General features: G+C 34.5%; 1 protein-coding gene across 6 annotated transcripts in view; it reads right to left on the reverse strand.

Annotated features, from left to right (window-relative positions):
* Positions 1-317: 317 nt before the first annotated feature.
* Positions 318-16,974, reverse strand: part of AGPAT3 (1-acylglycerol-3-phosphate O-acyltransferase 3) — a 128,073-nt gene continuing 111,416 nt past the window's right edge. For all 6 annotated transcript variants that reach the window (XM_074300521.1, XM_074300527.1, XM_074300524.1 and 3 more), the window contains 5 exons: positions 12,227-12,380; positions 11,572-11,674; positions 6,147-6,222; positions 3,897-4,095; positions 318-3,107 (listed from right to left, as the gene is read on the reverse strand). In XM_074300521.1, coding sequence (XP_074156622.1) covers positions 3,019-3,107; positions 3,897-4,095; positions 6,147-6,222; positions 11,572-11,674; positions 12,227-12,380 — 621 coding nt within the window. In that variant the 3' untranslated portion in view covers positions 318-3,018. The remainder of the gene's footprint in view (positions 3,108-3,896; positions 4,096-6,146; positions 6,223-11,571; positions 11,675-12,226; positions 12,381-16,974) is intronic.

A 16,974-nucleotide genomic window follows, 5' to 3' on the forward strand; every position in this document is an offset into this window, starting at 1 on the left:
CAAAATAAAATGAAATACATAAGATTACAAAGGAAACTAATTCTATTAAAATAGTTATCAAGATTTAAAAAAATATTCATCAATCCTAGGTTAAGAACTTTTGTTCTAGATACAGAAGTACAAACTAAATCTTCATATAAACACCACCATTAACAACTGAAGCATTAGGAGGAGAAATACAAAGAAATCATGAAAAGCAAAGAAGCAAGTTATTGAAGCTGCCCCATTATCCTAACAATGATTAAGTATGTTTTAAAATTATACAAAATAAACTCTGAAAACCCATGGATGAAAAGTAAAGACTAAAAAAAAAAATAGTTCGTGATACTGTTTATTATTGCTTTTAAAGGGCTTGGTAGTCCAAGGTACAAGCCATGTTTTATTAAATAAGAAGAAAATAGTGTAAGATATAAAAATCTATGCCCATTGTTTCAATTCAAGATCCTAATCTTCATTATTCATTTACCAAATCAATATCAATTAACACAGTATTTTAATTTAAAAGGGAAAAGAAAACATCTATCTGGGAAATAAGAAATACCAGTCAAATAGAAAAAATACCATGTTTCTTTCTCTGCATGGTTATCTTTTTTTTTTTAAACTTTCCAGGTATGACTATTTAGAAGGGTAGAATTAGCAAATAATATAAAGATCTTAAGTACATTCACACAGAAACAGTGTATCATGAAAAGAAAATCTAAAAAATTGAAAGTAGTCTCAATTTATTCACAGTACTATATTGCCAGTTTAATTGAGAAAGTAAAAAGAGAATAAGATAGAGGAGCAGAGAAGAAAAAGAGTTAATTTTTTACCCTTCACCTCAACAATAAATTTGTTCAAAAAACCCCACAGTTTGTGAATAAGATTAAAATATAGTTGGTAAGCAACCTTTACTTTACCTGCCTCCTTCCATTGAAGTTACCAAGAAAATATAAATAGGTTTAATATCTTCTTCATAAAGAAAATATATGACCTCACTAACATCTTCCTAACACACAGCATTGGCCAATACATAATTGCTTTATCAATTTGTTTTAATTTCCCCCATCCCTCTACCTTCTGCTTTCCCATAAAATTCAATCCATTTTGAATTCTGGTTTGAAAATATCAAAAGAAACACCCATTTTTTTCCTTAGAAGGTGATAGAGAATATTAATAATATCTAAGGTGGAACTAGAAAGGTGACTAAAAAATATAAGGAAAAAAAAAGATAAATAAAAGTAGTACTGGTAACTTAGTGCTTAATTGAGGAGGAATGGATTGGCTGGAATAATAAAATACATTTATTCTGAAATAATCTCTTCCCTTGCCACCCCCATCAGATTTCATATTTTAGGGCTGGATGGTAAAATAAATAACTCCAATGAGAAAAAGTTTACCTAAGGAAATAAAATCTTTGCCTAATGACACAAATTAAAGTAAATACTTTGGAGAAATAATATAAGTTGAGATTATACAGGAAAAAAAATTAAATATTTCATATTTATCCTTCAACACCAATTAGGACATTAAGAATTCTAATTTTTTTGCAATTGAGAAAAAGGTTTAACTTGGGTTAAGACACGATTGCTTCAATTCTACAAAGCAACTTGCATCTATCATTCACAGTATATTAATGAGTAACCTACCTAAATACAATGAGGGGCTGTCTCATGAAACATAACATGTCATAATAGTTTGAGGCATGAGTAAAGGAAAAGAATAAACAAAAAAGCCAAATTCTTTGTCTTCTGTTCTTAGCAATAAATCAAAATTCATCAATATTTTCATTTGTTTCATATGTTAAGAGTAAAAACCTTGAAAAACCCCAACAGTCTTCAGTATCTCCATTTACCTATGACAGTATTCAATAGTAATATAATTACTTAAAGGGTATACTACAGATTTGATATAAAGAATGAAGAATGACTCTATTGCACATAATAAAAAAATCTCTGTAGATGTGTTATTCTTTAGATTGTACAATAGAGAGGAAAAGTAATTAAGCTGCTTTATGATGCTTGTTAATTGATAAAGGAAATCCATGCAATGTAACTACTCCTAGGTAGAGGAAAATGGAATTCTAGTAGTAACAGACAGATAAATGAAAAAAGGGCTGCAAAACTACTGAGTAAATAATTCTCTTTTTAGAGATGTAGTTACCAGGGTACCTTGCTTCAAAAACACCCTATCTATGGCATAAGCATTTAGAAAATGCATTTCTGCATTTAGAAAATGGGGCAAATAGCTCTAGAAAATAAAGGCATTAAACTAAGACAAGTGGAAAGAAAGAAAAACTCTACTCAGTTTCAATCCATTAATATGTGCTTATCACTAGGAGAGATATGTCTTCATAGGTGCCTTCCACAGGACAGAAGCTACCAGATACTGCCTGAAAATCAGAGCAGAAGATGCCAGGTACTTTCTATTCCCATAATCCTTTATTCAAAACTTCACTGAAGGGATAGCTGTTGATTCATTTAAAGAGGTACTTTTTTCCCTCTGGGGAAAAGCTTATTGAGGATCAAAGGAAGAAGAGAGAGCAGGAAAACTTGTTGGAATGCCATGTCACCATGCCCTCCCCAATCCCCCGGTTTCCTTTTCTTTTTCTTGATTTAAATAACTACATTAGCTTTAAGAGAAAGCAACCAACAAGCTTTCTCCTTTATAAGCAAAGCTTTTTAAAAAACACATATTTGTGAGATTAGTCATTTGGAGAATTCAAATCCCCCTGACAATCACCCTTTCCCAACAACAAAGCAAAATATTACCAGTTTTTTAAGCCCACTTTTTCTTCCAAAGTTTGAATTACACTGAGATCCTTACATTGTGAACACAGGTAGAAAGTTGATGATCTTCTTCTGTCAATCTTTTCAATTTCTTTACTCTTGGCTCAAATTTTATTTATTAATATTAGTCACCAGTTAATAAGAAAAAAGATAGTTTCTAAGTGGGTTTTTTTTTCTGTTGTTTTGTTTTTAATTAAGTTAATTTGATACCACACCATCTGGTTACACATGTTCAATCTGTAGCGATTAATTATTCCTTTTTCTTGAATTCTTGGTTTCCATAGCTAGAACCTTTTTCTATTTCAGTTACTCCTATCAGTCTACGGACTCCAAAGGAAGCTAAAAAAAAAAAAAAAGTAAAGAAACAAATTAGATTATTTTGTCCCATATTATCAAATTCTCACGTATGTTAATAAGATGACAAACTCATTCATTAGTGACTAGAAAACAATTCCTGGACTTAGGCCTATAATTTTCACCTGTTAATAGAATGGGCATAATAATACTTGTTAAAAGAATGGGCAAAATAGAAAGATCATGGACCAGAAATATATGGTCCAGTAGAACTGCCAGACAAATTAATTAATAGTTTTCATTGCTAACCAAATTTAGTAAAGAGTCCCCAGATATTTCCCTCAGTGCCTCCTTTTTTAGCTTCCTGTTCCTGTTTTTAGATGAAAGTAAACTGCATGGAGCTAGAAAAAGAGCTGAGAGAACCAGAGAGAAACCAAACAAGTTATTTTATTTATCAACTTGGTTTATGATATGGGAAAGACATTAAGATTGATTATCCCAGGTATGCATATCTTTCATAAGGGAACAAAGAAAAATTTAGTATGGTGCTGCTTGATTTCTAGATTATTACTCCAACCCTATTAAGTAACTGGGTTAAAATAGAAAAACAACAAATCCAGAAACTTCCAAATTTTTAAAAATTTTCAAAGGATTTATATTTGAATACACACACACACACACACACCCCTCATCTTTTACTTTTTCAATGTTCAAGCACTACCATAGAATGTCTACTTCCAATAAGAGATTTATGACAAGCTCTGAATAACAACCTGAAGTCATTTCCAACTAATTATCTTCTGACCCATATTTTTCCTTCTCATTTTTTATTACCTGCTCCAATAAATCCTAGGAATGTAAGTATCAGAAGGGGTGATCCACTTGCAAAAACATCAAATGCAAAACTGAAGAGAGGAGATAGAAGGATAGTTGCCCATCCAAGGAAATTCAGGAGAGTCCATGGTCTTCTGATGGGTTTAATCTGCTCCCCTGGAAACATACCTTTCTGTTTGTATAGTTCTTGTAAAGCATCCTACAAGTTAAGAAATAAATAGGATTCTTTTAAAAAACAATCCTTGTAAATCTGACTGCAAACTATAGAGAAAGAAAAATGATTCATTCAAAGTGAAATTCTGATTTTAATAAAATAAGCATTTAAAAAACGCCTATAACACAAATTCTAGCTTGAAACACTAGTTTGAAGTGTTTTATACTAAGTGTTTTATACTAAGTATAAAAATACTTAGTTACCAGGAGAAGAAATTTTGATTCCTATAGGTAGATAAATAACAGCTGCTATTTTTATATTATTTGACTATTATAAATATTCACATATTTTTATTATATATGAGGTAGTTGAATTTTTTTTAAAATCCAGATAAAATGTTTGAGAAGAAAAGTATATAAAAGATGGTATCCTGGAATGACATATCCAACATGACAAAGTAATGAGAATGAAAAATGCTCGTTGTGAATATTTTCCCTATGGCAATTATGTTGTAAATCTTCACAATAGAGTGATAACTCAATCATGTATAAAAATCCTATGAACAACCTTCCTCCCAACCCCCCCAAACACAAACCACACTTTCAACAACATATCCTCATTTCTGTCTACCTTGGATGAAAGCAGTAAGCTTCCTTTTCTATCCTTTCTTTCTGACTTCCACACTATTTTTAAACAAAGTTTTATGTATGAATAGTAGTAGCCACCAACATTTATCACATGCTTTAAGGCTTTTAAGGCAAAATGCTTTATAAATATTATGTCATTTGTTCCCCACCATAACCCTGGGAGGAGGTGGGTGCTATTATTATCTCTATTTTGCTGATGAGGAAACTGAGGCACATAGAGTTAAGTGTTTGCTCAGGGTCACACAGCTAGTATCTAAGGTCAAATTTGAACTTTGGTCTTTGAAAACCTCACCTCTGGGATTTTCAGTGCAGTGCTGCTCTGACTCAAATGCCCAACTGATTCTGAAATATTTTAAGCCCCCTTTCTTCCAATAAATAAAAAATTACTCATCTGTATATGACATTAATACATGTCAATTTGGGGCATCCTCAAGTACCCTAACTTTCATTCCCATCTCACAGTACCACTATACTTTCCTCCTTTCCTCCATTAACCAAAACCCAATCCGATTTTCTTCATTCCCAACTCTGAAAGCAAGCATTAAATTACAAGTCAGAAGAACCTGGATTCTAGTCCCACCTCTGAAAACACTTACCTGTATGACCTTGGGCAAAATATTTACCATCTTTTGGCCTCAATTTCTTCATTTGTAAAATAAGGAGAGAAATTAAATCATTCTAATGACTTTATAATTCTAAGACCTATGACTAAATCTGCCTAAACTCTCTAAAATATATGTATATCTGAAAAAGGTTTAAAGTCTTAAGCCTGTCACCAGGAGCTCAGCTGAACCTTTGCCAGTATATTAGATCCTGCTGTATCCTCTGTAGGCATATTTTTTGAGAATCTAGGGTCACCTCTAGTAAGGCACTACAGAAGGGCTTTTATGGAGACTGGAATGTAAAGTGGGATGCTTTATAATTAAGAGTAAACAATAAAAAGAACAGCCCATGTGTTCCACTGATTTTTACAAACTAGGATAAGATTTATAGGAGAATATGGATAAGAGTTATAGAGGATAAAAGAGTGGAGACATTTGCAACATGGAAGATGTATTCAAATCAATTAACTTTCAAAGTATCACTAGTATCAGAGTCCTAAGTTAAAAGGATGAAGTTGTAACAGAGGATGAGAGAAGAGAGAGAGAAATGAATTATTTTCTAGTTTTTAAAATAAAAGAGGGCTTTCCAAATTCCCTCAAATGACACTGTTACTTCAGAAGAGCTAATCTTGATGCCATAGTAAAGCAGGATTGAAGACTTGAGTCCCAGTTTGAAGACTAGAACTATATCCATGATAAATCAGAAAGAATAATTTGATTATGAGACAGTATTCCTATATCTCCTAGGAAAAGACCAACATTTCAATTGTTTACCTTTTAAAATCAATCTCTTCCTAGACATTCTCTTTAAAAGACTTTTACTCTTGGAAAAAAAAAAATTCTTTACCTTCTCCTGATAAAGTTTATGAAGCCATTTTGCTGCTTCCTTTTCATCTTGTGGGATATCTTCCAGAGGAAATCTCCTGGTTTGTTAGAAAGTTAAAAACAAAGTGAATCTTCCCCACCTATAATTCCTTAGAACTTATGTGTGTACTATATAGAACAGAAAGTATGGAAACTAAATTGGGATTTAAATATGTGTATATGTCTGTCATAGGCTAAAGCTATTTGATAAGAGGAAATAATTAATAGCAAATTCATTAAATTCTGTCTATAGCTTCATTATAAGGAATAATTAACTTTTTTGGCATAAGTATACGCGTCTATCTATTTAAAGATCAAGAGAAAATGATTCAGTAATTGATTCAGTGGTACAATGAATAAAGTGCTGGGCCTGGAGTCAGGAGGACCTGAATTTAAATATGGTCTGAGATACTTATTAGCTGTGTAACCCTGCACATGTAACTTGAACCCTTTTTGCCTCCGTTTTTCTCATCTGTAAAATGAGTTGGAAAATGAAATGGCAAATCACTCAAGTACCTTTGCCAAAAATACTTCAAAATGGAGTCATGAAGAGTTGCATATGACTGAATAACAGCAGAAAACAGATTAATTAATAAAAATTTTAAAATCTAAGATGTTCTATGATATATCTTGTTAGGTTCTTACTAAGTGCTGAGATAATGAGATATTAGTTTCTTACTAAGTGCTAAGTCGGTACTTGACAATTTTCTAGTTCTGGCCTTTTCTGGTAGTTTGACTTGTGAATTCCTGCAGAGAGCCACGTCAAGCCTGGTCTAAAGCAGAGACTGACTTTTTTCCTCCCGAGCTGCCCTCTTTATCCTCCCAGAGAATGGGCATGGGATAATGCAAGGACTTCTGGGAAGAACCACTTCAACCAATGAGCTTGCTCCTCCCAAGCACGCAAGCTCTTCCCCAGGAATTCACAAGTCAAACTCCCAGGAAAGGCCGGAACTAGAAAATTGTCAAGTTCCCACTTAGCACTTAGTAAGAAACTAATATCTCACATCTCATTAGCACTTAGAAAGAACCTAACAATATCTAAATAAATTTAGCATAGTTACCAGTTTCCAAGAAAAAAAATGGAAAATTAGGGTTAATTTTCAATTAGCCCTAACAAAGAGGTGACTATGGGTTGTCTCTATGTTAATCATCGAGATGAGAGGCCAGGTTTATTTTATATAAAGTTCACAAGATCCCAGTAATAATGGAATTTGAGGAACATTCTGGACATTTTTCTTGGCCAAATCTCTAGTTTTGTCATCCAGAAAGATGTTCCTTCACCATGTTGATGGTGAAGATAAAAAACTGAGAAATTTGGCCCAGAAGAGATAACCCAAAGTACTAGTTTAAAATAGAAGCAGTATATAGGCATCACACCTAGCAGGCTCTTGGATACCATTCTGAAAGTGTTTTGTGAGCCTTAAAAACACAAAAGGAATGGGAGGTGTTATTCCACTCCTTCTTTTTGCTTATTCACCTTGTAAATACAAACTGACTGTGGTGGAGGCTATCAAGAAGAAGACAATGAATACTGAAGAAACTAAAGAGTTTAAAAATTGTTGATTGCTGGGAAGGAAGTTTTCCATTGTCGCAGGGAATTTTCTTGAGTGTTTTTGTGGGTTCCTTACCATTCCTTTCTATCTTTTTGTATTGAAAATAAAACCTTTTTCTATTTCTGTTCTTTTGGCCTTAGGGCTTGTAGAAGTTCTCAGCTGGTTAAGGAGGGCAAAATTAAGCAAATACTGATATATTTATCCCAGGTGGGAGTATAAGCCAAAATCTTAGGAGAGACACTTCCTAGTCAGGCTTGATCTTCAGAATATATTTAGGGAATTATAGTTCATAGTATCATACATTTAAGAGATGGAATAGAGCTTAATTCATCTAGTCCATCTCTTTCACTTTATAGATGACACAATTAAGGCCCAGGTTAAGCAAGTTTACTAAGGTCACAAACGTTTTAACAGAGCTAGAATTTGAACCAATGTACCCAACTTCAAATCAAGCCAAAATTTCCAAATTAATTTCTTGAAAGAGACCTGGGTTTCAAATCAGAAGACCTGGTTTAAATTCTGGCTCTGGGCAGAGAACTAGAATTCTTAGACCCTCAGTTTCTTCATTTATAAGATGCGGGGCTTAATTCAATCAATAAGCAATTATTAAGCACCTATCTTATGCCAGGCTTTGCACTAAGCATACAAAGGCAAAATATATACAAAAGGGATACTGAGACAAAAACAGAATAGTCCCTCAAAAGAATGTACAATTTATCTAAGAGAAATATATAATATGCCTGTACTAAAAAAAAAAGTATACATAAAAGATGATATTTTGAAAGCTAGCCACTAGCATCAGGAAAGTCTTCATGTACAAAGTGGTGTTCATGGTGAACCTTGGAGGAAACTAAGAATCCTGAGGTATGGAGGTCAGGAGGCAGTGTGTTTTCCAGGATTTGGGGAGTCAGTGCCGAGACACTGAGATGGAAGATGGAATGCCATGAGGAATAATTTATTTGGACTGCAGAGTAAATGGAAAGGAGAAATGGTTGATATGTAACATCCATTCTATCTATGATGAAAACAAGACATTTTACTTTTGCATTGCCCTACTTGTCCTTTTCCCACCTTAAACTGCCTCCTTCCTTTTCATGCCACTTCCCTTTGAGGAGAAACTACAGGTATCTCCTTCTTCCTTTGTCCAGTGGTTATAAAAGTGCAAACTTCTGAATGGACTGTGAATTCTATGGGAACTGTGAGCACATGCATTTCTCTTGCAATAAACCTAGTGTGCCGTGAGCTGCGATTGGCCATTGACGCTTTTCAGCAGCTTTATTAAAATTGAACAGCTCCAGCAGATGGCGGCAGCAGAGAAGCAGAGAAGCAGCACACCAAGTGGCAGAGCCATTGGCCTGGAAGTGCTTCCTCCTCCTGCACCCAGCTGAGAATCCTCAGAAAATTGCACCTTTTCCTGTACATGTGAGGGTCTGTGGCAGAAAATGATTCTGTAATTTAAATTTCCCTTGTTATTTACTAATACATTATGCCCTAATTATTCTGCAAAATTCTGCAAAAAATAAAGCCTAAACTCAACAATAATGTGCTAATGACCTATTAGTACTGGAGATTTGGTGTCAGAAGATTGAAAACATTGGTTTAAATGATAGTGAATAAATGTTTTACTCTCATTTGAGACACAAAATGAGTGTGTCTCATTTTTCTATACCGTCTAATATTATAGCCAAAAAAATGGACTGGGTACAAAAATATATGATTCTGTGACCAGAGTCTACTTTTCTCAAACACAATGAAAACTTGAAAAAACCTAAGAATTTCCAAAATTGTATCTATAAAAGTTTTTTTTTTTTTAATAAGCAAATAATTAAAGAAAAAAAGATTTTCCATGCTTGTTAGTTTGAATTTCATCTCTACCTATTACAAAGTCTAAAGAGCAGTCAGGTCTGACATTGACCAGGTAATTTTTATAAGCCAAATTAGATGGCCAATGACCAAAATAAATACTTTTAATACTTAATACCTGGTAATGATTCTATATAGTTTGAATCGAAGTCTTAGAACAAGGTAGTAATTTTATCAATGTAATTCCTATAGGAAAGTCCATTACAAATTTAAGGAGAGAGAAAAAAAAATCCATAATTTTTTATTTTATTTTCATGGGATCATTTCTATAAACTATAGATTTTATCTAGAAGAATGCAGATTTTATCAGTACTATCCTTCCAATGCCTAAAATGAATTTGAGTGGTACAAAAATGCTGGATAGGAAGTGAAAAATTAAAGGATTTGACCAGTAATCAGTATAAAAATTTAGCACTTCTTCCACAGGTAAGCATAGCTTTAATTCCACAATTAGGTACACATTATGTTATCCCATAAATGAAATACTATTCAGCATCACTAAAGTGAACACATACATATTCTATTTTTGTAGAAGCTAAGTACTCAACCAGAGAATTGTCTACTACATCTAGTAGACAAAACTTGAATTAATAATAAGAAATTGAGTTAAATAGCATTTTGCTGCAGATGGAGGCTATTTTGTAGGTAAAAAGAGATGTCAGTATTTCTCAGTTGAAAAAAATCATAAGTCTATAGATGTTTAGGTTAGCAACAAGTGATGAGAAATACAGACAATTCATTTTTTTAGATAAGGCTATTTTGGTACTTGTATGACCTGTGATTTTAAGTTAAAAATAAATAAAAGATTTAACTATCAATTTGAGGATTTTAGATAAAGGCTAAAAAGACCTTTCAAAGGACTTTGGAATCTTACTCTGAAGTCTTGACTATTTGAGTTTGCAAGAGATATATATATTAAAAAATATTGGCAGCATGGAAACTCCATCAATGAATGAAAAATCTTCATCTAAATTAAGAATCTCTCCTTTTTCTTAAAAATGTGTTATGAAAAGGGATAGATGAGTCACTATGCTGAATTTCAAACTCTGTGACCTGACACAACCACCACTAACAAGATTATCTTAAAAGGAAAAAAAAAAAAAGTGATTCTTTCTTATTTAGCAGCTATTGAAGATTATTTAAGGAAATGAAATTCCAAAAATCACTACCAGACTATTGCGTAATGCTTAATTAAGAATTCCAAGGAAATCCTATAGCATTATAAAATCTATTCTGTCTGGTATAATGCTTCAGTTCCATAGATTAAAAATCCTTATGGTGATATATTTGACACATGATAGCCTACAACAGAGATTAATTTTAGGAATATTAAGGAAAAAGGGAGCAAGATCCCAGATTGAAATATAAAGAGAGCACTGGTGGGTACATGGTGATATAATTAAATAGGCTAATTCACTAAGGTCAGAGAATTTTTCTTTCTATAGTATAATCTTTGTTTTATGTTTTTTGCCTTCCCAGTGTATAAATATATGAAGTAAATGTTAAAAAGTTTTGGTTGGTGTGAGGCAGAAGGGGAAGTAAACTGAGGTGAGATAGGAGATTAGGGATCTACACAGGTTTCAGGAAAGAGAACTGATTTAATTCTGTGGTAAGGATTAGAGGATCAAATGGCAAACACATATGAAGTGGGAATTAGAAAATATGGGGCATTTGGGCAGCACAAAGTACAAGAGATAACAAAGAAAGGCCAGTAAACACACACCAGATTTCCAGTTTGGTCTCTAAAGAGAATGCTGGAGAGATATTAAATACCTCAGTATTTTTCTAAGTGGCTCTTCTTCATCTCCTACTTTTTTTGCATCCAGCCATTGACAAAGTAGGCTGGTATAAATCCTGACAGCTAGGATAAAGGAGTAGAACTTCTAAGAAAATGGAGAAGGGAATGGAAAGACAGGTGTGGTGGGAGGGAAGAAGAAAGGCTTACTAATCAGCCTGCAAAGCCTGAGAAACTCATGCCCATATTTTGCTCACCTCACACACATATCTGCTTCATACTTCTTTCCATAAAGGATCCCTAGTAATGATGGATTCTTGTTTCCTCTGAAATTAAGTGTTACATCATAGACTGCTGCAACTGTAGTTAGAAAGAAGCATCGAGTAAAAAAATTGTAAGACAGCTAGAACACTGGCTTTCACCTTTAAATGAATCTTAAATAATTCTACAGAAAAAGTCAAAAGTAAAACAAACAAATCCAAACATTTAATTAATACCCATTGTGGGGGTTATTTTCTTTTTAACTGACTAACACTTTTTTTCACACAAATTATTTCATGTTAACCCTGACGCCTGACAGGCAGCAAAGCAAAATGAATAGAGAACAAGCACTAGAGTGGGAAAGCCGTGGTTCTATTCCTGCCTATGTATGAGAGGCTGGGCAGGTCACCTGACCTTTCAGTGCTCTTGATAGGTGATTTTAAGACTCTAAGCTGCAGAGAAGGTGCACACCTGCTTTGATAGAGAAAGTTTTTCATTGAAAGCTGCCTCTACTAATGTAGTAACTATGTCTAATGCCAATCCCAAAACCTGGCAAGGAAATGGCACTGTTGCTTAATGATCATATAAAAATGGCAAGCCTGAAAACCGTGTATAACCTAAAGAAATCAACCAACAGGAATTTGTCCTTACCTGTTCCCCTGAGACACTGGACTGCAGTGGTAAAGCCTTTGGTTCTGGGCAACAAATGATATTTAAGTTTGGGTAATCCTTTAGACTCAGCCACTTCCATACTAATTCGATGCTTTGTCTCTGTAAATCGAGTTCCTTCACAATACAAGAGAAACTGAGACAGAATACAAAAAATAAATTCAGTAAACATAATTCAAAAAATAACATTTCCTAAACACAGTCTTCCTAATTTGATATTTAAAAATGATTAGAAACTAATTTAAATTATTGGGAAACTTAAAAATGTATCTAAAATTATTAGAAATTTATCATTTTAAAAGATGGTAAAGGCAAGGGGACTCATCTAAACTCTCCCCCAAGCCCTTTCAAATTCCTTTAAATAATGACTCTAAACAAATTTTAGAACATCAGAATCCACAAAAAGATGAAGTGGAATAATTTTCCAATCAAAGACAACATGGAGGTCAGCAGTAAATATCTAGTGCACCAGGATAGGAATCCAGCATAGTCTCAGTGCAGTCTGAGCTAGGAAACCAGAAGCAGATCTTGGGGCTTCTGAATCAACAGCAGCACTAGCAGTTTCCAGACCTCTCAGCTAGAGACATCAAAGATGATTTGGAAGATCAGCAGAAAACATTTGTCTCTCTGGAGTAAAAAGCCTTGGGAAACGAGCAAACCAGGTCAGCAGCAGAGGTGGTAGTGGCAGCAGCAATTGCCAGAAGTCTCAATTCACAGTTGGTATTTGGGTGAAACTGGTCAGAAAGAGGAAGGACTTTATAGTCCTTTAGCACAATAGAACTTATGGAGCGGAGGATCCTGTTAGGATTCTTACAAGGTGCTAAGTCACTGGAATGGATAAGAGACAATAATTATCTAATTTAGCATGGTTGATCTGATCCTACAAGGAGATGTTATGTATGGGCCAGAACTTGAGAAAAGTTAATATACTTGGTTCACACCTTTAAAGGAGTTCAAATCTTTAAAGGAGTTTACACATTTACGATCATTGGTCCACACATGAGAGTCACACCTATAAGAGAGCATACTTTTAAGGAGTACCCACAAGCCCATTCTCTTGGAGGATGTAAGAAGCCAGGATTCAGGGGGGAAGGTCAGAGTCTGGATCAAGTCTAACGGAGAACTTCAAGGAAGCTCAAAGAGATTCAGAGAGTGAGGATTTCAGTGGGGAGATTCGCAAGTTCAGGAGATTCACAAGTCTAAAGGAAAAGCCTGCTCATGGACTTCTGGGAGATTCAGAACTAGGATGGACTTCCGGGAGATTCACAAGGCAGAAGCCCACAATCCCACTCTTGGAGGCAGAGTCTGATTCATTCCCACATCCACCTTCGTGCTGGCTGGAGACATTTGGACAAGAGCTCTCAGGAGCCAACAAGAGAGATAGGCCTCTACAGAAAACTAGCTGAGCCCCAAGTGAAGGAGACAAAACTTGAAGGAGAAAACAAAGGATCTGGACTTTAGCCCCTGGCTGCATTTTGGGATTATTGAACTGAACTAAAACCAATGCTGCTTCCAGAAGCTCCTCAAGAAATCTCCAAGAAAATGGTTGACAATTTAGAGAAAAAGAATATCAGAGGATCCTCCTCACAGTTCCAGGGCAGAAAAAAAGTTTTTGTGGTCACAGAAACACACTTTTCTCTTTGGATCATAACACCTTGGAAGAATTAAGAAGTTACACATCCTTAGAAAAACCTTTAAAAACAGCTGCATAACACCCCTAAATCTTGGGACATTATATATCCTCAACCCTAGAAACAGAGCTCTACTAACAAAGTTACAAGTCAAGTAAGAGTCTAGGAAAATAAGTAAACAACAGAAAAAGATTCTGACCATAGAAAATTATTATCATGACAAAATAGACCAAAACTCACTCTCTCTCTTTTTTCTTTTTTTCTCCCTCCCTCCCTCCCTCTCCCTCTCCCTCCCTCCCTCCCTCCCTCCCTCCTCTCTCTCTCTCTCTCTCTCTCTCTCTCTCTCTCTCTCTCTCACACACACACACACACACACACACACACACACACACACACACACACACACACAGAAGAAGATAGCAAAGTCAAAGCTTCTATATCCAAAGCCTCCAGGAAAATTAAGATTTGGTCATGGAAGAGCTCAAAAAAGGATTCTTGAAAATCAAGTTAGAGAGGTAGAGGGAAACTTGGGAAGAGAAATGAGAGTGATGTAAAAAGGCAATAACAAAAGGCTACTGAGGGAAAGAATGCCTTAAAAAAGCAAAATTGGTCACATGGAAAAGGATATACAAAAGCTCACTGAGGGAAATAATTCCTTAATAATTACAAGTAGGCAAATGGAAGCTAATGACTTTGTGAGAAATCAAAAACCAAAAGAATGGAAAAATGGAAAACAATGTGAAAAGTGGAAAAACAATTCACCTAGAAAATATCTTCAGGAGGGATAATTTTAAAATTATTGGTCTACCTGAAAGCCATGAATAAAAAAAGAGCCTACACATCATCTTGCAAGAAATTATCAAGGAAAACTGTCCTGATATTCTAGAAAGAGGATAAAAATAGAAATTGATCACTTTTTAAAAGAGAACCCAAAATGAAAACTCCCAAGAATATTACAGCCAAATTTAAGTTGTCCCAAGTCAAGGAGAAAAATTGTAAGCATCCAGAAAGAAACAATTCAAGTACAGTGAAGCCACAGTCAGGATTTAGCAACTTCTACATTAAAAGACTTTAAGGAATATATAATACTCCAGAAGGCGAATGAGTTAAGATTACAATCAAGAATCAACTATGCAGCAAAACTGAGAATAATCCTTCAGGGGAAAAGATGGAAATTTAAGAGAATTTTCATGCATTTCTGATGAAAAGACTAGAGCTGAATAGAAATTTTGATTTTCAAATGCAGGAAAAGGAGATAATCAGGAAAAGATGATCAGGGAAAAAAAATCAGAATATAAAGGACTTAATAAGGTTTATCTGTTTTCATTCCTACATGGGAAGATGGCATTTATAACTCATAAGAACTTTCTCTTTAGAAGGAGCATACATAGGAGACAGGTGAGAGTTGAATATGAAAAGACAATATCTAAACATAAATAAACAACTAAATAAAATTATGGGTGAGAGAGGAAAGTCCTGGAAGAAAGGGAAAGAGAAAGTAGAATGGTTTAAATCATCCGCCATAAAAGAAGCAAAAAAAAGCATTTACAATGGAGGGGAAAAGGAATGGAGCGGTATCGATGGGGCAACTCTGAAACTGTCCTCTTTGAAATTGCCCTTTTTGACTTTGGGGATGAGCCCTGAAGCTCTCCTGAGAGGGCAGTTAAGTTGGTTTCATTAAGATTGGACCAGGACCACTCCCTACTTATCTCAAATTTAAGTGGTCTCATTTAGCTGGAGATCTGGACCTGATATCTCTATTGAGCTGAAAATTGGCTCAGGACCACTCTCAGTAAGTGGTCTCATTCAATAGGAAATTTAGGCCTGGGGCCAGTAACAACATTGAAGGAATTTCATTCAATTGAAACTTCTGCCTCTCAGATTTCCTATTAAAGGGCAATTTGTGGCTCATTTCTTTGCAGAGGCCTAAAAGCAGGAATCATGCCATGCCAAGGGACCTCTCTTTGGCATAGCTGCCTGCCAGGACCCTTGCCCGCTGTGAAGACATTCTCTTCTCAGTATTAACCCCTCTTTATCTCTCTGCCAGGATTTCTCTGCTAGGACCTTGCCACAGAAGTCAGTCTCCTAGCAAAAGCTGACTTCTCTGTGTCAATAAACTTCCTTTTGCCAGTGTAATATTTTGAGTTTGTGAATTCTTTCACCTTGGACATAACTCTCTGCACTGCTACTAACCTCATCAGTATGAGTGAATCTTATTTTCATTAGAACTGGCTCAAAGAGGAAATAACATATTCTTTCAATATGTGTATAGAAATCAATCTTACCTTTCAAGAAAATATGAGGGGAAGGATATATGAGAAGGAGAAGAATATGATAGAAGAGAGGGTATACAAAGAAGTGGTCAGAAGCAAAACACTTTTGAAGAGGAACAAAGTGAAAAAGGAGAGAGAATAAAGAGGCGGGAAATACAGTTAGCAACAATGATTGTGCAAAGAATTTTTAAGCAAGTTTCTCTGGTGAAGGCCTATTTTCTTAAATATATAGGAAACTGAGGCATTCAAGAAGAGGCACATTTCCTCTCTAAGGAAAAGGAAAGTTCTCACCTCTTTCTATCCTTTCACATGCCTAGGGCTAGCTCTATACCAAATTCAGGGCACAAGCTAAGCAGGAAAAACCTGGGTATCCTAATAGTTGGACAGCATTGTCCAAAGTTATACAAGACCTTTTATTATGAAGGGTCTTTAGAATGTCATTGTCTAGTTTTTACTCTTTAAACTCTGAAACATTATAGTTTTCAAAACCTTTAAATAAAATTAAAGGCAAACAACCATTTCTTTAGTTTCTTCAGTGAGCTTTACTTGCTTACCACAGACATACAATTACCTTTTAAGATATATATGAAAAGGTATATATTTTACTTTTTCATTTATGATAGGAATTTTGTGTTTGTTACAGAATATTGAGTAACAAATAATGAAAGTATATTTTTTCATAAATTTGCTTTTAAATGATATTTATAGATGATTTACACAACATAAAAGCTAAGATACTAAACTTATTACAAATTATTAAGATTCTATTTTCTTTTTTAAAAAAAATTTAAAATTAATTTTACAGTACATATACTTGAGTAATTTT

This window comes from Sminthopsis crassicaudata, chromosome 3, assembly GCF_048593235.1.
Source record: "Sminthopsis crassicaudata isolate SCR6 chromosome 3, ASM4859323v1, whole genome shotgun sequence".
In the NCBI taxonomy this organism is placed as follows: Eukaryota; Metazoa; Chordata; class Mammalia; order Dasyuromorphia; family Dasyuridae; genus Sminthopsis; species Sminthopsis crassicaudata.